General features: G+C 37.2%; 1 protein-coding gene across 3 annotated transcripts in view; it reads right to left on the bottom strand.

Annotated features, from left to right (window-relative positions):
- The window catches only part of usp6nl (USP6 N-terminal like), a 64,735-nt gene that overhangs the window by 16,558 nt on the left and 26,231 nt on the right, over nucleotides 1-21,946 (bottom strand). For all 3 annotated transcript variants that reach the window (XM_073867052.1, XM_055189922.2, XM_073867051.1), the window contains 4 exons: nucleotides 9,600-9,673; nucleotides 6,480-6,562; nucleotides 5,067-5,106; nucleotides 180-260 (listed from right to left, as the gene is read on the bottom strand). In XM_073867052.1, coding sequence (XP_073723153.1) covers nucleotides 180-260; nucleotides 5,067-5,106; nucleotides 6,480-6,562; nucleotides 9,600-9,673 — 278 coding nt within the window. The remainder of the gene's footprint in view (nucleotides 1-179; nucleotides 261-5,066; nucleotides 5,107-6,479; nucleotides 6,563-9,599; nucleotides 9,674-21,946) is intronic.

Raw genomic sequence — 21,946 nt, 5'->3', positions numbered from 1 at the left:
AGAAAATGTAAAGAAACATAGTTTAATGCTCATTATTAATGGTCATTATATAAAAAAATAACATTCAGAAATTGTAATCTTCGTAATGAAGTTAATGCAAGTTAATATAACCACTAAACGATTGGCTATCGGTATCGGTGAATATTTAATGCATCTTTAGTTTTAAGGCATGCACAAACCTTGTCGCTGTTCTTGTATTTCTCCCAGCTTTTCATCATTTTCAGCCATTTTGTGATCCTTTCAATTTCCAGTTGCTTATGCTGAACAGAAAAAATGGCAACAAACACATTCAACAACACATGACAAAATTTCCCCTTAATGTTCAATCTATGCCAAAACTAACAGGACTTTTGGATTGTACCACAAAGGTCTAATAAGTATATGGTTGTTGTGCAAACGGTTTACACTGTATTAGATTAACAGCCTTATTAAACATGTAAGGGCCACCATGTAATAAACAATGATTGCATTATTAAGTTAAAATTTGACACCAAGTGTTCTTAAACTGTTGCAATAGCATTCTCAGTTTTAATTTGAAAATGTCTAATGTACGATGGCCCTAAAAAGTATGCACACTTGTGCTTGAAATGTACTGTTCCTTTTTTAATTTTAAAGACCCTTTTGCAATTGTTCCTGCACATCAGTGTTTGTTCCTGTAGATTAATATTTGTTCCTGAACCTCGGTATTTGTTCCTGTAGATTAGCATTTGTTCCTGCACCTCAGTATTTGTTCCTGTAGATTCATATCTGTTCCTGCACCTCAGTATTTGTTCCTGTAGATTCATATCTGTTCCTGCACCTCAGTATTTGTTCCTGTAGATTCATATCTGTTCCTGCACCTCAGTATTTGTTCCTGTAGATTCATATCTGTTCCTGCACCTCAGTATTTGTTCCTGTAGATTCATATTTGTTCCTGCACCTCAGTATTTGTTCCTGTAGATTCATATTTGTTCCTGCACTTCAGTATTTGTTCCTGTACCTCAGTATTTGTTCCAGTAGATTCATATCTGTTCCTGCACCTCAGTATTTGTTCCTGTAGATTCATATTTGTTCCTGCACCTCACTATTTGTTTCTGTAGCTTTATATTTGTTCAAGCACCTCAGTATTTGTTCCTGTACCTCAGTATTTGTTCCTGTACCTCAGTATTTGTTCTTGTAGATTCAAATCTGTTCCTGCACCTCAGTATTTGTTCCTGTAGATTAATATTTATTACTGCACCTCACTATTTGTTTCTATAGCTTTATATTTGTTCCTGTACCTCAATTTGTTCCTGTAGATTCATATCTGTTCCTGCACCTCAGTTTTTGTTCCTGTATATTAATATTTGTTCCTGTACATCAGTATTTGTTCCTGTAGATTAATATTTGTTCCTACACCTCAGTATTTGTTTCTGTAGCTTTATATTTGTTCAAGCACCTTAGTATTTGTTCCTGTAGATTAATATTTGTTCCTGTAGATTAATATTTATTCTTGTAGATTCATATTTGTTCCTGCACCTCAGTATTTGTTCCTGTAGATTCATGTTTGTTCCTGCACCTCAGTATTTGTTTCTGTACCTCAGTATTTGTTTCTGTACCTCAGTTTTTGTTCCTGTAGATTCATATCTGTTCCTGCACCTCAGTATTTGTTCCTGTAGATTAATATTTGTTCCTGTACATCAGTATTTGTTCCTGTAGATTAATATTTGTTCCTGTAGAGTAATATTTATTCCTGTAGATTCATATTTGTTCCTGCACCTCAGTATTTGTTCCTGTAGATTCATATTTGTTCCTGCACCTCAGTATTTGTTCCTGTACCTCAGTATTTGTTCCTGTACCTCAGTATTTGTTCCTGTAGATTCATATCTGTTCCTGCACCTCAGTATTTGTTCCTGTACCTCAGTATTTGTTCCTGTACCTCAGTATTTGTTCCTGTAGATTCATATTTGTTCCTGCACCTCAGTATTTGTTCCTGTAGATTCCTATTTGTTCCTGCACCTCAGTATTTGTTCCTGTATATTCATATTTGTTCCTGCACCTCAGTATTTGTTCCTGCACCTCAGTATTTGTTCCTGTAGATTCAAATTTGTTCCTGAACCTCAGTATTTGTTCCTGTAGATTCATATCTGTTCCTGCACCTCAGTATTTGTTCCTGTAGATTCATATCTGTTCCTGCACCTCAGTATTTGTTCCTGTACCTCAGTATTTGTTCCTGTACCTCAGTATTTGTTCCTGTACCTCAGTATTTGTTCCTGTACCTCAGTATTTGTTCCAGTAGATTCATATTTGTTCCTGCACCTCAGTATTTGTTCCTGTACCTCAGTATTTGTTCCTGCACCTCAGTATTTGTTCCTGCACCTCAGTATTTGTTCCTGTACCTCAGTATTTGTTCCTGTACCTCAGTATTTGTTCCTGTAGATTCATATTTGTTCCTGCACCTCAGTATTTGTTCCTGTACCTCAGTATTTGTTCCTGTACCTCAGTATTTGTTCCTGTAGATTCATATCTGTTCCTGCACCTCAGTATTTGTTCCTGTAGATTCATATTTGTTCCTGCACTTCAGTATTTGTTCCTGTAGATTCATATCTGTTCCTGCACCTCAGTATTTGTTCCTGCACCTCAGTATTTGTTCCTGTAGATTCACATCTGTTCCTGCACCTCAGTATTTGTTCCTGTAGATTCAAATCTGTTCCTGCACCTCAGTATTTGTTCCTGTAGATTCATATCTGTTCCTGCACCTCAGTATTTGTTCCTGTACCTCAGTATTTGTTCCTGTAGATTCATATTTGTTCCTGCACCTCAGTATTTGTTCCTGTACCTCAGTATTTGTTCCTGTACCTCAGTATTTGTTCCTGTAGATTCATATCTGTTCCTGCACCTCAGTATTTGTTCCTGTAGATTCATATCTGTTCCTGCACCTCAGTATTTGTTCCTGTAGATTCATATTTGTTCCTGCACTTCAGTATTTGTTCCTGTAGATTCATATCTGTTCCTGCACCTCAGTATTTGTTCCTGCACCTCAGTATTTGTTCCTGTAGATTCATATCTGTTCCTGCACCTCAGTATTTGTTCCTGTAGATTCATATCTGTTCCTGCACCTCAGTATTTGTTCCTGTAGATTCATATCTGTTCCTGCACCTCAGTATTTGTTCCTGTACCTCAGTATTTGTTCCTGTACCTCAGTATTTGTTCCTGTACCTCAGTATTTGTTCCTGTACCTCAGTATTTGTTCCTGTAGATTCATATTTGTTCCTGCACCTCAGTATTTGTTCCTGTACCTCAGTATTTGTTCCTGCACCTCAGTATTTGTTCCTGCACCTCAGTATTTGTTCCTGTACCTCAGTATTTGTTCCTGTACCTCAGTATTTGTTCCTGTAGATTCATATTTGTTCCTGCACCTCAGTATTTGTTCCTGTACCTCAGTATTTGTTCCTGTACCTCAGTATTTGTTCCTGTAGATTCATATCTGTTCCTGCACCTCAGTATTTGTTCCTGTAGATTCATATTTGTTCCTGCACTTCAGTATTTGTTCCTGTAGATTCATATCTGTTCCTGCACCTCAGTATTTGTTCCTGCACCTCAGTATTTGTTCCTGTAGATTCATATCTGTTCCTGCACCTCAGTATTTGTTCCTGTAGATTCAAATCTGTTCCTGCACCTCAGTATTTGTTCCTGTAGATTCATATCTGTTCCTGCACCTCAGTATTTGTTCCTGTACCTCAGTATTTGTTCCTGTAGATTCATATTTGTTCCTGCACCTCAGTATTTGTTCCTGTACCTCAGTATTTGTTCCTGTACCTCAGTATTTGTTCCTGTAGATTCATATCTGTTCCTGCACCTCAGTATTTGTTCCTGTAGATTCATATTTGTTCCTGCACTTCAGTATTTGTTCCTGTAGATTCATATCTGTTCCTGCACCTCAGTATTTGTTCCTGCACCTCAGTATTTGTTCCTGTAGATTCATATCTGTTCCTGCACCTCAGTATTTGTTCCTGTAGATTCATATCTGTTCCTGCACCTCAGTATTTGTTCCTGTAGATTCATATCTGTTCCTGCACCTCAGTATTTGTTCCTGTACCTCAGTATTTGTTCCTGTAGATTAATATTTATTCCTGCACCTCACTATTTGTTTCTGTAGCTTTATATTTGTTCAAGCACCTCAGTATTTGTTCCTGTACCTCAGTATTTGTTCTTGTAGATTCAAATCTGTTCCTGCACCTCAGTATTTCTTCCTGTAGATTAATATTTATTCCTGCACCTCAGTATTTGTTCCTGTACCTCAGTATTTGTTCTTGTAGATTCAAATCTGTTCCTGCACCTCAGTATTTCTTCCTGTAGATTAATATTTATTCCTGCACCTCATTATTTGTTTCTGTAGCTTTATATTTGTTCCTGCACCTCAGTATTTGTTCCTGTACCTCAGTATTTGTTCCTGTACCTCAGTATTTGTTCCTGTAGATTCATATCTGTTCCTGCACCTCAGTATTTGTTCCTGTAGATTAATATTTGTTCCTGTACATCAGTATTTGTTCCTGTAGATTAATATTTGTTCCTACACCTCAGTATTTGTTTCTGTAGCTTTATATTTGTTCAAGCACCTCAGTATTTGTTCCTGTAGATTAATATTTGTTCCTGAACCTTAGTATTTATTAAGATTAATATTTGTTCCTGCACCTGAGTATTTGTTCCTGTAGATTAATATTTGTTCCTGTAGATTAATATATGTTCCTGCACTTTGTTAGCTCTATCTTAAAATGTAAAAGTTCAGTATGTGTTGTTATGTGTTTCTGTAGCTCAATGTTTGTTACTGTAGCCCAATATTTGTTCCTGCAGATCATGTGTGTTCCTGCAGCTCATTAAGTGTTCCTTCAGCTCAATATTTGTTCCTGTTCCTCAATATGTGTTTCTGTAGCTCAATAAGTGTTCATGTAGCTTACAGAGCATTGCATTAGCAGTGCAAAAAGTTATGGGTTTTAATCCTAGGGAACACATTGATGGACAGCCATAATTTAAAAGTCTGAGTTTGGTTTCCAGCTAAACATGGAACATGTCTGGTGCCACAGGCATAAACACAAGACCTGGCTCACCTTTTCCTCCACTATGTCATATGCTGGAAGCTCATTTTCACTGTGAAAAACAAAATAAACAGAATTAAACACACTGAAAGTAGTGCGCGCGCACACACACACACACACACACACCCACACACACACACACACACACACACACAGAGAGTTGAACTACCTGTTTTAATGAAACAAATTAACTTCAAGAGGTTTGACTCTTACACACTTCTTGTCTTAAATACCAGGATATATATTATGGTTAATGAGCAATTAATATGTTTCCACAGCTCTGATAACATGATGGCTCTACACAAAGACAAACAGTACATAACCATAAATTACGCACTGGTTATGTTGCTGACGTCAGATCTTGGTTCCTGTGAGCCATTCGCATGTATTACCGAAAAAGGGAATTACTTTGTTCCACAGGAAGTGCACTGACTTGATAAATAAACATCACTATTGGTAACGATGCCCCTGTAACCCCCACCCCTTAAACTGTTCAAAGTGCGAGGTCCTGTTTGGCTACACAAACAGGAAATGGGCGTTTCCATGGCAACCATTTTGGATCTGATCTGGGACATTCATTAGGTTACCCTGGGAACTGATGTCATGACATCATGGCTTTGTTCCAAACCCAAGTGAGCTAAGTCACTGTCTGTTTATGGCAGCATCCGAACCAAAATCAAACCTCACAAGTGACTGAGTTCAAATAGAGTTTAATATCACTGCTAAATCTGCAAGGTCACAGCAAGAGCAGTAAAGTGTAAACTTGTATTAAAATAAAGTTAAAGTTAGTACTATATGTCTGACTCAAATAACTTCGCTATTTGGAATAGCTTTCTTAAAGGAGCAATCCCATGACGTCTTAAATGCTAACTGAGTAGTCTGGCTGCTAACAGAAAGACATTAGACAGACATCAGCATTTTGTTTTAAACACTGATCAGTAGATGATTTGTGGATGAAATGTGAATGCTGCTGGTTTATCTTTTATTATAGTTCATCAACCTTTCCATAATTGACTTCCTGTCTGTATGTTTGCTTGCTCGTCTATTAATCTGCATGTCTGCATGTCCATAATATTTGCTCATACTTCCTCATCCACCTCCACTTTTATCATTTCAAAATCTTTGCCTGCATTTTCGTATCCTTTTTTCCATCTCTCTCTGAAAGTATAATTATAGCTTCGTGATCTGCCAGCCACATGTGGTACCCTATAAATACCCCACAGTGCACTGCTGTTAAACGGGCCTGGGTTAGCCACAAACCTCTTTGTCATAAGGAGAAAAGAGACGAGACAGTAAGAAGAGCTGACGAATATCATGATAGCAGCTCTGTGAACGTCCAGACTCTTTCAGTTCTCTAATGGATTTCACAAGCATCTGCATTCTGCATCTATTCACACATGCACCAGAATAATAGATGTCTCTTACTGCAGGAAGCCGAAGCGGTCCACTACTTTATACAGATCAAAATTTGCCTCCTCCCAAGGCGCCACCTCTGCACTTTCTTTACCCTGAAAGCAGAAATATCACAAACAGGTTAATTCAAATCAGTACAGAAAAAGTTTGGGGCTGTTTATACCTGGTATTAAGATGCGTTTCGGTCAATTGGATCGCAAGTAGGCGAACTAGACACATTCACGTTTACACCTGGTATTTTAATCCGTCTTTTAGTTTACATTTTGTGTTTTATAATATTGAAATAACACGAAATAATAAGTGTGAATTAAATTACATCACATCTCTGGCCCACTCGCATTTACATTTCCTATGTCTCACTTCCTTGTTTCTATGAGTCAAAACCACACCTGAAAATCAGTGACTGTTATATGAGCACGCTTGTAGATGTCAATGCAAGCAGTAACAAACTTTTTGACTGCGGGTGTGAACTTATGTCAGGGCTCCAGACTAACTTTTTTCACTAGGAGCACAGTGGCCCCCAACTGAAAATTTTAGGGGCGCAACCAGAAAATTTAGGGGCACACACCGTAAATCAACATGCTAACCAAATATTCACATTTCTACTAATTTCCACTGTATTACTAATAAATACTTTGATAGATGGAGAAACTACAATGTGCTGTTTTCAAATTTAGTGTCACATCACAAAAAAGGTCAAATTTACTGGTGCGACTGGATGTAAAATTCAGTGGCACACTCTCAAATTTTGGTGGCAGTCTGGAGCCCTGTATATTACATAATCCATATTCTGCAAACTGAGAGTTTTACGGTATTTAATGCCACTATTAAAACATCCTTAAAGATCCTAAAAAGACAACTTTCTTTAGTACAAAATATTCATATTTTTTTCCTAGTGAAATATGACCAAGGACTAAAATAAAAAAAGAGTGTTGGAGACAGCATAAGTGTGGTTGTGCTTTCTGGGCTGAGAGAGAAATCTGATCTTATCACTATCCAATTATCAGACACGTTTTAGATTCACAGCCCCCTAATGAGAGCTCCGATTACTCAATTAAAGCCATCAATTACAAACAGACACGAGAGGAGCACAGCAACATATAAGGACAAGACTCAATATGAGAACTGACATTACTCGAGACCACATCACAGGGGAACCGTTCATTAACAATGGTATCAAGTCACATTTTTGCAAATCACATATATTACTGCGGGTGGAGGGTATATTAGTGACTTTTTGTTATTTGTGAATATTCTGATTTGGCCGATATCTGAAACTAGTAACTTCAGGGGTTAGCTTTTCAATTCAAACAACTAGGTTGACATTCATGCTTCCTAAAACAATTGACAGTTTTCCAACAGATATTGGGTCTCATTCACTAAGCATGCGTATGCACAAATTCGTGCGTATGGATGTTTTCATGAACAAATCGAGATTCAACACAAACTTTCATATCAAAATTTCTTGTAAATGTACGAAAAATGTCAAGAAAACCTATAACCACTCATATACAATAATCATGTATGCTATAATCAAATACTAGGCTATAATTATAAAGTATGATAATGTTGATATATAAAATGTACATGATTTTTTTATTTTCTGTATTATATATTATTATACATGATCTATTATTAACTATATTATTATTATTATTACTATTATATAATTGTGATCAGTGTTTGAATTTCATCAGCTCATTTGCATTTTAAAGGACACACGTAAAACGGCACATTTTTGCACACAGCTACAAAGTGGCAATTTTAACATGCTATAATAAATTATTTATATGGTATTTTGAGCTAAAACTTGCTCTGGGGACACCAAAGATTTATTTGACATCTTAAAAAAGTCTTGTGCCATGGCCCCTTTAATCCCTTATAAACCAAAGCAGTCTCTTTAGACATGCTGTTTTGATGTCACATTGCTAAAGCCCCACCCACGGCTTGTTAGTTTCTGCCTTCAGTAAGTTGGAGGCTATTTTTTCTGTGCTTCTTTGTGAAATCAGATCTATTTTAACCAAAGCATCTATTTTAGTAAGAGCGATGAGGGCAACAGCTCATTTGCATTTAAAGGTACATACACAAAACACTGCGTTTTTGCTCCCACCCAAATAGGGACATTTTGGACATGCTATAATAAATGATCTGTGGGGTTTTTTGAGCTGAGACTTAAAGACACATTCTGGACACACCTGAGACTTGTATTACATATTGTAAAGATGGGCATAATATGTGCCCTTTAAAGGAGCACTTCAACCGTAGAAACATAAATCTTTATTGAAAGTGTGTCATATTTGTAGTCGAGATGTAACATACATTTCAAATTTGGTGCCTATTTGACCGAGAAAAGGGGTGTTTGTAGTCTCACCCCCTTAACAAAGATATTGGACTTCCTTCTTTCAATGATGCAAAATGATGATTTTTACATCATTGAAAGAAGGAAGTGCAACACTGAAATCTGTATTGTCTCAGCAGCAACTGAGGAAATGATGCATGACCATTCAAAAACATGACTGGGGTTCTAACTATACAAAGCTTAATGCAAATTTGTGAAGTTTAGCTTTAAAGGGATATTTCACCCATAAATGTGACATTTTTTTCATCATTTACTCGCCTCCATGTTCTTACCCTGTATGAGTTTTTGTTGAATACAAAAGAAGATATTTTGATAAATAATGGTAAGCACACAGTTGATGGTACCCTTTGACTTCCATAGTATTTGTTTTTTCTACTATGGAAGTCAAGGGGTATCGTCAACTTGAGGGAAAATGTATTATTGAAATAAATGGCAGAATTTTCATTTTGGGTAAACTATCCCTTTAAAGAATCTCTTCTGCTCTCTGTGAAAAAAATCCCTACCTAGATTCAAGAGTAGATTTAAATAAATTAAATAAAGTAGGTTAGAAACACTAAACACAAAAAGTGTGACGTGCTGTTCTAACATCCGACAGGGACTGGAAATGCACTTAAAATGACACTGTTGAGATAAAAACACAAACATCCACTAGTCATCTAGTATTTATGGATCAGTGTTTGGTTAGATCTCAGCATGTTTTACTGATATTGTTTATTCTGTTTGTGTTTTGGAGAATATATCACAGGTCGGTGAATTATAGTCGGTTTTCTCACCTTGTCATATTTGGCGAGTATCTCAGCTCGCTCCTGTTCCAACTTTACTGCAGCATCTTGCTCTGAATCAGACGCTGAAAGGAAGCAAGAGAAAGAAAAATTAGCCATAATATTTACAGGCCAATATGTGAATCGCATCTTTAATAAATTGGTAACACTTCACAATAACACTCTTAATTCTGCTGAGTTATTTTTAACACGATGCTGGGTAAATATTGGACAGAACACAAAAAAGTTGGAATTTGAATACATGCAATTTACTCCTTAGACCTCCCTAACCAGTGTTGGGCAAGTTACTTTTGAAAGTAATTAGTTACATTACAATATTACTGTCTCTGAACTGTAGTGAGTTACACTACTTTTGCATTACTTTGAGTTACTTTCATCAAAAGAACAGAAGTATGACTAAGCATTATAAAATGTTAAAATGTAGTTTGTTGCTGCTTATAAATCTAGAAGTTATGTGTTGGCCCTCGAGCTTTGAATAGGCAAAGTGAAGATTTATGGCAAAATACAGTAACAATCACTGTCAGAATCAAAAACATAGACAAATGATCTGGTAAAAGTCTGGTAAATTATGGTACACATACCAAACACAATAGAGCCCACTATAATGCAACCTATAGCCTAATAACATGGCAAGACACGCAACCTCTTTTCATTTCTATTCTTAAGTGATCACTCTTAATTCAGATTCACAGCACAAACCTGGCATGCACTGGATTGACACAACTTATCAAAAAGTGCTATTGGAGGATCAGGCCTCAAGGAATACAGCTCATTTCAGTACAATATAAGGATAACATGTAGGCTAACATATAATTGCTTAATAAAACACAGACAAACAGAGGAACACTGCTTTTGCCAAACAATGAATATAGGCTCCCATACAAAGGCTGGTAAAACTTTAAACAGTGATGTTTAAATGTACTAAATTATATTTAGATAACCATGTTTAAGTCTTCACTAATGTTATGTTGTAGTTTAGGTTGCTGTTTGTAATAAAACTGTAGATAGCATAGGAATAGCCTAGCACTGTAATCATATAGGAAAGCTTACCTTGTCATTGCTGGTGTGATATGGATTTTACTAGCAACATTTGTAAAAGTCTCTTTACTTCTGAGGTTCAAGCAGCACAGGAGACCGATAGAAACTTTCTGTTGCTTTTACTTAGTGCTTTTATTCGCAAAATTATGCGTGTGCGGCGCTACCGGACCTGATTGCGACCACTTTAGTCAATGCTTACGGCCGCGGACTTCTACATGTCTATATTTGACGCGCACCGCGTCCAAATCGCATTTCAAATACAAAGTTAAAGTAAAAATTAACATGTTGCATACAGCACGTGGAAACAGACATACGCTGCGTCTCAAACCGCCTACTTCCATACTATATAGTAGGCAAAGAGTACGAGAAGTAGTGATTTTCGCCCACTATATAGTATAGAAGTATGCGGTTTGGGACGCAGCCATAACTATTACACGCAGCTTTTTCATGTGTGGATGCTGGTCGCGCGCATTGGTCAAAAATAAAAAAATTAAAATAACACAGTCTAATTTTGAAATGCATTGTTGTAACGCGCTCGTTACTAAGACTGTAACGAGTAAAATATTACCAAAATTTTATTAGTAATGCGTTATATTACTGCGTTACAGCAAAAACTAATATATTACTGTAATATATTATATTTCGTAATGCGTTACTCCCAACACTGTCCCTAACACACAAACTTTATGCCTTCTTTGATTTTATGTTGGTTAAGTTAGTGAAATATTAGGTTTTATACTCGGTTACAAAAGTGACCGGTGGGAAACATCATAGCCGGACTTCATTAAAATTCAATTAGACATATTTACATTAGAAAAAGTTTGTTATACTACCGGTCACAATTGTGACCGTTAAAAAAAATCTCAAAATATATCTGTAGGTGACCCCACCTACAAAATTTATAGTTCTATTTGTTAATTAAGATGTTTTACTTCTTTTTGTAGAGGTAAACATCTTCTTCTAGATGTGCAAGCAGGAAGTAAAGTGATCTGGTCATGTGACCTTTCACCCTAGTCACATGACATTGATACATTTTAATCAAGACAATCTATTTTTTCATTTAAAAGTTTAATTTCTTGCCCAGAGCCAACATCAACACTTTTAGAGCTTTCAGAAAGAAGAAAAAAAACACGGTCACAAATGTGACCGGTGGGATTAAACAGGTTAAATAAACCTATTCTGGGTTGTTTCAAGGCAATCCTGGGTTGTTTCAACTTATGGTTGAGTTAACAACAACCCAACATAAGTTCTGGCCAATCTGTCCATCACAGCAGAATTTAGAGTGGAGGTTGTATTTGTTAACTTTAGTAAATGCATTAGCTAACATAAACTAACAATAAACAATACTGTTTTGTTTTTATCATGTATAATTCTTTGTTAATGCCAGTACAGTTGTTCATGTTAGTTCATTGTGCATTAACTAGTGTTAACAGATACAACTTTTGATTTTAAAACATTAGTAAATGCTGAAATAAACATTTAGCCTGGTAATACCATCCTCTGCTATTTTGCTTCGCTTCATAGACAGAGTCTGGCTGGGCATAATTGACAATCGTTTTCCTTCTCGTGGGAGGGGCTTGTCTGAAGTTTAAAATCATTGGTCTAAACGTAAGCCAATCACACATAACATTTGGATATGATGTGCTTTATGCGCCGGATCAGCCGCATCGAATCTCTGCTGTAAAATACACGTATGATGTGAAAACAAACCCATCGAGCGAAATACCAGAGTTAACATGGCTATGAACGACTTTTGCAGATTATGTAAAGTAAATCGTGCCAGAGCTAGTTGAACACTATCCTTACGGTGGCTTTCCACTCACGTCTAACGGGAGGAAAGCCCCTCTCTCCTCTCAAACTCTTCCACCAGACAACAATAACCATATGTAAATTAAATCTCCCTACCTTATTTTCTGGTTAATCAGGAATGTCACCAAATAATGCTTGCCCACGCGTCCTCCAACATTAACTGTGAACAATATAATTCCCTTCCATGATTTCTCGATCGTTGTGCACGTCAAGCTGTGCTGCACACAGTTTCTCGCTGACGATCGGTAAAGTTGATAAATTAAACTTTTCCAAAAACTTGTCGGGAGCAGGGCAACAACATAATCTCCATTCAAATGTTTAACAAACACTTTTCTTGTTCGGGTTTAAGTTGGCAAGTGCCGGTTCTCCACAACAGAGCTTTCTGTAGGCTTGGTCGACTTCATGCGGCGCCGCTAGAACTGACAGACGGATGGCGTTAAAGTGCCGCGAGAGCGAGACGAAATTACACTTCGTGTGATTTCTCGAGTCGTTCTCGCGTTACTTTGACGTCATCCGGCTGTCGGTTCTTGCGGCGCCGCGTGAAGTCGAACAAGCCTTGTGTCTTCATGTCCACAACAGACTACAACCGTGATTCGGCGTTTAGCGTCTACGTCACGGCTCTCAGCCCGCCCTCTGTTCGTTGATTGGACGGTCGTTTTGAGACCGGTGGAAAACGGTTTGAATGGGAGGTATCTCAGACTGAGTACAGAAGCGTAATGAAATTTAGCGGAAGTACGAAGTCTGACGTAGTCAGGCTAATAAACATTAACTAAGATTAATAAATGCTGTAGAAGCATTGCTCATTGTTAGTTAATGCATTAATGATTACCTAATGTAACAAATACAACCTTATTGTAAAGTGTTACCAATAAATCTACTAAAACTGTTTGAAATGCTGACTTCAGGCAGACAGTTCAGGGGTCTCATTTATAAAGCGTCCGTACGCACAAAACAGGGCTGGAAACGTGCGTACAGCAGTTTCCACGCAAAGGTTGTGATCTATAAAAACAAACTTAAAGGGAAAATGGGCTCGCAGGGTGGGCTCTTAGGATGATTCTTGTATGCACACTTGCAGGTGATCTTTGATTTATAAAGGGAACATTGCTTTGTTTTAGAGGTCTTGATATTTTTTGGCATATGCCATTTTTGGCTTTTGTGCATACGTAGACTTTTAGTAAGGATCTTACACACAGTTTTATAAATGAGACCCCTGGTCTTTTAAGTTACGACTTATGAAAACACGACTTATGAAAACATGACTAATGAAAAAAAGAACAGCATTAAATGCACTGAACAATCCATAATGTGCAATACTGTACTATGCAATGCCTTTTAAACAATATTGAATGTGCAATACAATGATAAAAAAATGCAATACTGTACAAAACACTCTTTAAAAAATACTGAGTGTGCAATACTGTGCTAAACAATTTATAATGTACATTAATATACTTAACAATTCAATGTGCAACACTGTTCTTAACAATTCATAATGTGAAATGCTGAACTAAGCAGTCCAGTGTGGCATGCTTTATAAAATCATAATGTGCAATACTTGTTTTAAAGGGGCCATAGCACAAGACCTTTTTAAGATGTCAAATAAATCTTTGGTGTCCCCAGAGCACATATGTGAAGTTTTAGCTCAAAATACCATATAGATAATTTATTATAACATGTTAAAATTGCCACTTTGTAGGTTTGAGCAAAAATGTGCCGTTTTGGGTGTGTCCTTTAAAATGCAAGTGAGCCGATGAAATGCAAACACTGATCAAAATGATGGTGGTTTGTTGCAATTGAAACTCAATTGTGCTGTCAAGTATTTTCTCTCTTTCTTTCTCTCTGCACTAAATGGCAGTGCTGTGGTTGGATAGTGCAGATTAAGGGGCAGTATTATTATAATAAGAGGTCCTTATGACATCATAAGGAGAGCCAAATTTCAACAACCCATTTTTTCATGTGCTTGTAAAGAAAAGTTGATCAAAACTTAGTTACTGGGTTGATCTTTTTTATATTTTCTAGGTTGATAGAAGCACTGGGGACCCAATCATAGCACGTAAACATGTAAAAGTCAGATTTTCATGCCATGGCCCCTTTAATCATGCAATGAGTGTCCGTCAATGTCCGTATATTATGTTGTTGTATTTCTTTTATTTATACTGCAAACTTTTTGTTTCTAAATTGTCAAAAGTGTTCAAAGTTTTTGTATTTCAAAAACTTCTTGCATCTCAAAAACTTCTTGTACCTGTTTAATTGAACACACACACACACACACAAGCACGCACGCACACACACACACACACACACACACACGACTGAGCCTGTATGTGGATCTTAAGAGCACACGTCATTCACATCTTAAGCAAACAAAATAGGTCTGGTTATATAAGAATGTTACTGGTTCATTACAAGTTAAGCTTTAATAATAATTTTTTCCCCACTTTGCGTTTGGTAAAACCTTCCAAAAATCCATGCACTTATGGTGAAAATCTATGGGCAAGGTCTTGGATTCGAATAAATGTTAAAATACACACTTTAGATTCTTTACACAAGACAGTAACTTTCACATGAAATGTGCAAGGATACAAGAAAGGGACGTGATGTAACTATCTTCAAAATATTACGTACACGGAGCAAACCAAACCGCAATTACGTTGGTAACACGAGGTCAAAAAAGCAGACTAAAAGGATATGTGTAGAAATATTAACAAGTGTTTCAACAACAATATAAGGTAAACATCTGTGCTTTTAAGCAATCTGAAAAGACTTCCACTGTGAGTGCATTACAGTGATTTTTAGAGTGGTTTTATGAAATGCGGGGAACATGATTTTTTTTAACTGAAGCATATCATGCTTTTTATTTACCTTAACCTTGTCTTCAATAGAATGCATAGAAGCATGTCGTCTGGAATGCACACACACACACACACACACACATACACACACACACACACACACACACACACACACACACGGAAATATTGTCTTCATCTAGGAGATGCTGATGTAAGATTGGGTTTTAAATGTGTCTTGCTGCTGGTCCCCAAACACAAAGTTTTTGCACAAGGCTGGGCCTTCCAGGATTTTGGTTAACTCTGCCACTTCCTGTTTGGCTTTGTTCCCTTTCTGAGGGTATTTCTCAGGCGCAATACTTTACTACACTTACACAAAACACACGCACACACATACAACCCAGACTTCCACCAGCTTTTAGTGTGCCCCTGGGTGAAAGCCAACTAGATTTCCCATGCCGGATAAATAGGCTTTTAATGCCAATGGAAATTTTATGTGTACGCGTGTATATAACAGGATGTACAGGAGTGTAATGTACAGGATATAAACTATACTCAAGGAAGAGAGGAGAGGAGATGAAATGGATTGGAAAAGGAAATGAGAAACGGCACGAGACAACAAATACAATGTGAGAACAGATGAGAAAAAACTAGTCAACACGATGAGATGATGACTAGAAAGACAAGAGACTGAATGAGAAGAGACTGAATAAAAAAAAATGTAGGGCTGCAAAATATACAGAAATTATAGCAAACATTGCAAATGTGCAAATCACAATATGCTTATCATGATGAATGATTTTAATACTTTACAAAGTTATGTATAGTCAAAACTTTGGGTCAGTGCAGAGACAGAAAAAATGAAACTTTTATGTTGTCATATAATCTTCCGTTTTATTAAAACTTTTTTGCAATTTTGTAGCGCATACCGTATATAATATTATTGGGCAAGTTATCATATTTCACACTGTTTTTAATAATGTGCAGTCCTAGTTTACGGTAATATTTACAGAAGACTTTACATGGCTGGTGGCCTCAAGGCCTCCACGGCATATTAGCATTCACTCGGCACAATGTTTCAGTTCAATACTCGCTCGTTCATGCTCCATACATCAGCCTGACAGCTCACGCCGAGCATACTGTATGCGAGCACAAGTGAATGTTCCCAAAGGCCTCAGCGGTAGAAGTGCCATATACGCAAATGAAAAGCATTTCAATCCCTCTTAATAGTCATTTGTCAGATTAACAGTGCTCATTTCATGCGAATACGACTGAAGAAATCACAGCTTATCTGCCCTGCCAATTTACAGAGATGCGCTGTCGAGCAGAGATATCACAACTGGCTGACAAAAAGAAGTCATTAGTGTGAATCGGGACAAAAGATAACAGCAGTGGTGCCGTACTTTTATTGGTAGTGTTATTAGGTACTGGCAAATATGCATATGAGTAACTCACAAACATTAGCTCAGCACATCTACAAAAGGAAGGAGTATTTGCTGTGCATGTCCATTGTTTGATATTATACGGAGTTCAATAATGGTCTGATGGCCTGGGGCCAATTTGGGAAGGTTTAATGCAGGTTGACTGAACTAAACATGCTTTTTTACTCTGCAAGTGATGCAGTTACATTCGGTATAATTTTTTTCCTCCAACTTGCTGACTATTGTTTCTACAAAAACTGTGAAGTATCATGATCTACAGTTGCAGGATAATACAGATTAGGTTTTGTTGAGACAGTAAAAATGACTGATGTGAATATGAGTATGTATACCATCAATATATCGATTGCTTATATTTATCAGCCAATCAATTTACAACTATCAGCAAATAGGATACAGCATGAAAAAGGCAAATGAAATTTAAACACAGAGTTTTATGGCAAAAATAAACAAAAACTGAGCTATTATTAATAATAAAAACAATAAAACTTAAATGACGTGGGGATGTGACAAATATCTTCCAATAAAAGTTTGTTTAAATCGGTATTGCTCAAACAAATCCCATCGGTGACAGAGCATACCAAATATGTATGAATGTTGCCAGATCTTGCAGGAAATGCATCCCATCCATGATATCTGCATAGGTAGTAGACGCAAGAAGTGGAAAAACAGCATAATATACATGTAAATGAAATTTAACAACAAATTGACAAAAATTTTGTTCTTCATCTCGAAGCCAAATCGACAATGCCCACTTCTTTTTCAAAATGTGTCGCACTGATTGTAATATCGGACACGGTGGGAATTAATGATGAAAATCGGCACATTAAATAATACTATCACAATCGCAAAGGTACAGAAGGGCACCAATTCATCACCTTTACCACAAACCCACCCTCAACGCTCATAGGTGTCCCGGATTTTGTGACAGGTATAAATATGATAATATTTTTTTCTACTTAATAAATAATCCCAGAGAGAATTTATCCAAACCACTGCTGCAAATCTGGGAATAACCTCATCAATATTACAACTATATATAAAAGCTATATCTGTAATCGCATTCTGTGACAGCAGGTACTGAATAGATACTATACAGTATGACTATGGATAGAATGAATGAATTCAGACAGACTACATCTGCCATGTTAAAGGAAAACACCACCGTTTTTTAAATATTTTATTATGTTCTTACCTCAACTTACAGTGGGGCAAAAAAGTATTTAGTCAACCACCAATTGTGCAAGTTCTCCCACTTAAAAAGATGAGAGAGGCCTGTAATTTTCATCATAGGTACACTTCAACTATGAGAGAGAAAATGAGGAAAAAAATCCAGAAAATCACATTGTCTGATTTTTTAAGAATTTATTTGCAATTTATGGTGGAAAACAAGTATTTGGTCAATAACAAAAAAGCAAGATTTCTTTCTCTCACAGACCTGTAACTTCTTCTTTAAGAGGATCCTCTGTCCTCCACTTGTTACCTGTATTAATGGCACCTGTTTGAACTTGTTAGCAGTATAAAAGACACCTGTCCACAACCTAAAACAGTCAGAATGCAAACTCAACTATGGCCAAGACCAAAGAGCTGTCAAAGGACATCAGAAACAAAATTGTAGACCTGCACCAGGCTGGGAAGACTGAATCTGCAATAGGTAAGCAGCTTGGTGTGAAGAAATCAACTGTGAGAGCAATTATTAGAAAATGAAAGACATACAAGAACACTGATAATCTCCCTCGATCTGGGGCTCCACGCAAGATCTCATCCCGTAGGGTAAAAATTATCACCAGAATGGTGAGCAAAAATCCCAGAACCACATGGGGGAACCTAGTGAATGACCTGCAGAGAGCTGGGACCAAAGTAACAAAGGCTACCATCAGTAACACACTATGCAGCCAGGGACTCAATTCCTGCAGTGCCAGATGTGTCCACCTGCTTAAGCCAGTACATGTCCGGACCCGTCTGAAGTTTGCTAGAGAGCATTTGGATGATCCAGAAGAAGAGTGGGAGAATGTCATATGGTCAGATGAAACCAAAACATAACTTTTAGGTAGAAACTCAACTTCTTGTGTTTGGAGGAGAAAGATGCTGAGTTGCATCCAAAGAACACCATACCTACTGTGAAGCATGGGGGTGGAAACCTCATGCTTTGGGTCTGTTTTTCTGCAAAGGGACCAGGACGACTGATCCGAGTTAAGGAAAGAATGAATGGGGCCATGTATCGTGAGATTTTGACTCAAAACCTCCTTTCGTCAGCAAGGGCATTGAAGATGAAACGTGGCTGGATCTTTCAGTATGGCAGTGATCCCAAACATACCGCCCGGGCAAAGAAGGAGTGGTTTCGTAAGAATAATTTCAAGGTCCTGGAGTGGCCTAGCCAGTCTCCAGATCTCAACCCCATAGAAAATCTTTGGAGGGAGTTGAAATTCCGTGTTGCCCAGCGACAGCCCCAAAACATCACTGCTCTAGAGGAGATCTGCATGGAGGAATGGGCCAAACTACCAGCAACAATATGTAAAAACCTTGTGGAGACTTACAGAAAACGTTTGATCTCTGTCATTGCCAACAAAGGGTATATAACAAGGTATTGACATAAACTTTTGTTATTGACCAAATACTTATTTTTCACCATAATTTACAAATAAATTCTTAAAAAATCAGACAATGTGATTTTCTGGATTTTTTTTCTCATTTTGTCTCTCATAGTTGACGTGTACCTTTGACAAAAATTACAGGCCTCTCTCATCTTTTTAAGTGTGAGAACTTGAACAATTGGTAGCTGACTAAATACTTTTTTGCCCCACTGTAGATGAGGTAATACATACCTTGTGCACTTTTAATCTTTGTACATCGCTTCTTGAACGTGTTAGCATGTAGCCTAGCCCCATTCATTCCTATGGCTCCAAACAAAAGTTTTATTTTGTGCCACCATACTTACTCGTGTCTTTAAATAGAGAAAACATGGAAGTGTTTGGTGGCTTCTAAATTCATCCCTGTTTGGAGCCATAAGAATAACTGGGGCTAGGCTAAATGCTAACACACTCACAAGGCGCTGTTCAAAGATCAAAAGTGCACGCATTGAAAAAAAGATAGGTATTTATTTGTCTAAGTTGAGGTAAGAATATAGTAAAATATTGAAGAACGGTGGTGTTTTCTTTAATACATCATTTAATACATTTAATACATAACAAGTTAGTCGTTAATCGGAATGACGTTAAACAAGCGCAATTTAACCACAAAGGACAGCTGTGGTTACTGCCGCGTTACCGCTTTTAAACATATTGGAATAAAATGAAGAAGGATAAACAAGCATATCAAATTAGAAATTAGCAATTAGCCAACAGGCTACTATTCAAAATTGATTTTATGTACACATATGGTGTGTTTTGGTGGCTAAACGACCAGCATCACAGTACAAATATGCTTAAAAGGAATGCTCTGAAATTCTTTCCCTCCCAGCCTTGTTTTAGAATCATCATGGCGACAGGCTGAATAAGATCTACAGGGCAAAGCGAACACTTTCTAAGACAGAGGTCTCCAACCCTGCTCCTGGTGAGCCACCGTACTGCAGATTTTAGCTCCAACGCAAAGTAAACACAGCTGAAGCAGCTAATCAAGGTGTTCAGGGTTGCTTGATAATAACAGCCAGGTGTGTTGGAGCTGGGTTGGATCTGAAGTCCAAGATAAATTCCTTTCAACTGTATTGTTGAAATGGCTAAATAAATCTTTGACTTTGAAGTCTGCAGAACGGTAGCTCACCAGGAGCAGGGTTGGAGACACCTGAAGGAAACTGATGATTAATATAACATTAGTACAGTTACAATACAAAAACACTGAGAAAACATAGCCGTTTGTCGCCATCATTTGTGGACATCACAATTTTTGACTATTTCACATTTGCTAAGCATCCTTGAGAAACATCCTTGATGCAAGACATGCGTACATACACATAGAAACAAGTATCTATTGTGTACAGACACTTAACTAACAGCAACGGATGTTTTTCTTTTAGATATTTTGCTCCGGCATCTTTGCCCTTACAGATGATTCCACTCAGATTTAAGAGCCAGCCAGCTTTCTGTCACACAAGCACACTGACACTGTCTGACACCACTTAACAAAGAATCATACAAGTGAAGTATTTAAAGGGTTGGTCAGTCAGAAATTCTTCAGCTATTTTTATCAAGAACTTAGGTCGGATTATTCCCTCACATAAACTCCCTCTTTACTTCCTGTTAAATTTTCTTTATATCGTTGTCTCTCTTCACCACATTTTAGAGTAAAAATACCCAAAATGTCTTCAAAGTGGTATTTTCAGTCTTGTGATGTCACTGAATCATCCGGTGGAATGAATCGTATGACTTCACAAACAACTTTGCTGTAGCGTCTGTCATTACAGCTCACTCACACACTTACACAAGGGTGGTTTCTAGCCCAGACAGCAAGCCATCATGCCAACAACAGCCTTTCCACAGCTTCATCCAATTACAAAATACTTAATTTACAAATCAGACTGTAAAGAAGCTAAATTATTTTCCCTCCCTCAGTTTGTATTTGGTTACAAAATCACATTTATAGTAATGCACTTAAAACAACTCCGTCTTGGACGTAATTCATTGCGCAATCCAAGAGGGCATCGTTACCGGAAGCTAGTTATATAATATGTCATATATTTTTTTATTGTTATACTTAAAACAATAATGGGTCTTGGGTAATGTACCCATGGCAACGAATGCTCACTACGCTAAAACTGTGTCCAAGAGGGCTTTGTTACCGAATAACTAGTTATTATAGTTTTTATTATATAACTACAAGGTTTTTTTTACAAAATCGCATTGATTACCCATAGAAGACCTTTGTTAACACTTTGGAGCTGTGAGGATTACTTCTGTGAAGGATGGATGCACTTTTTTGGGGTTTAAAGGCAGAAGTTGTTCCCCGATCACAGTTTTCTACCATTATACAGCTTGGAAGAAAAAGGACATTTACTAAAATAACTCCAATAGGTTCGTCTGAAAGATGATGGACATGTATCCCGGATTGCTTGAGGGTGAGGGTAAATCATGGGGTCATTTAGATATTTAGCTGGAGTACCCCTATACTTTTTGAACACTTAAACATTACAGGCATTAATGTAAAGCTATAAATTAACACTTTTTAAATCACAACCAATTAATATCCGGTCATCAAATAAAGCATCATCAGTAATGCTATGATAATATCCAGGCATTAAATAAAGCATCATCAGTAACGCTATGATATT

This window comes from Misgurnus anguillicaudatus, chromosome 1 (genome assembly GCF_027580225.2).
Source record: "Misgurnus anguillicaudatus chromosome 1, ASM2758022v2, whole genome shotgun sequence".
In the NCBI taxonomy this organism is placed as follows: domain Eukaryota; kingdom Metazoa; phylum Chordata; class Actinopteri; order Cypriniformes; family Cobitidae; genus Misgurnus; species Misgurnus anguillicaudatus.
The sequence above is the reverse complement of the archived record's forward strand: the minus strand, read 5'-3'. Positions and strand labels throughout refer to the sequence as shown.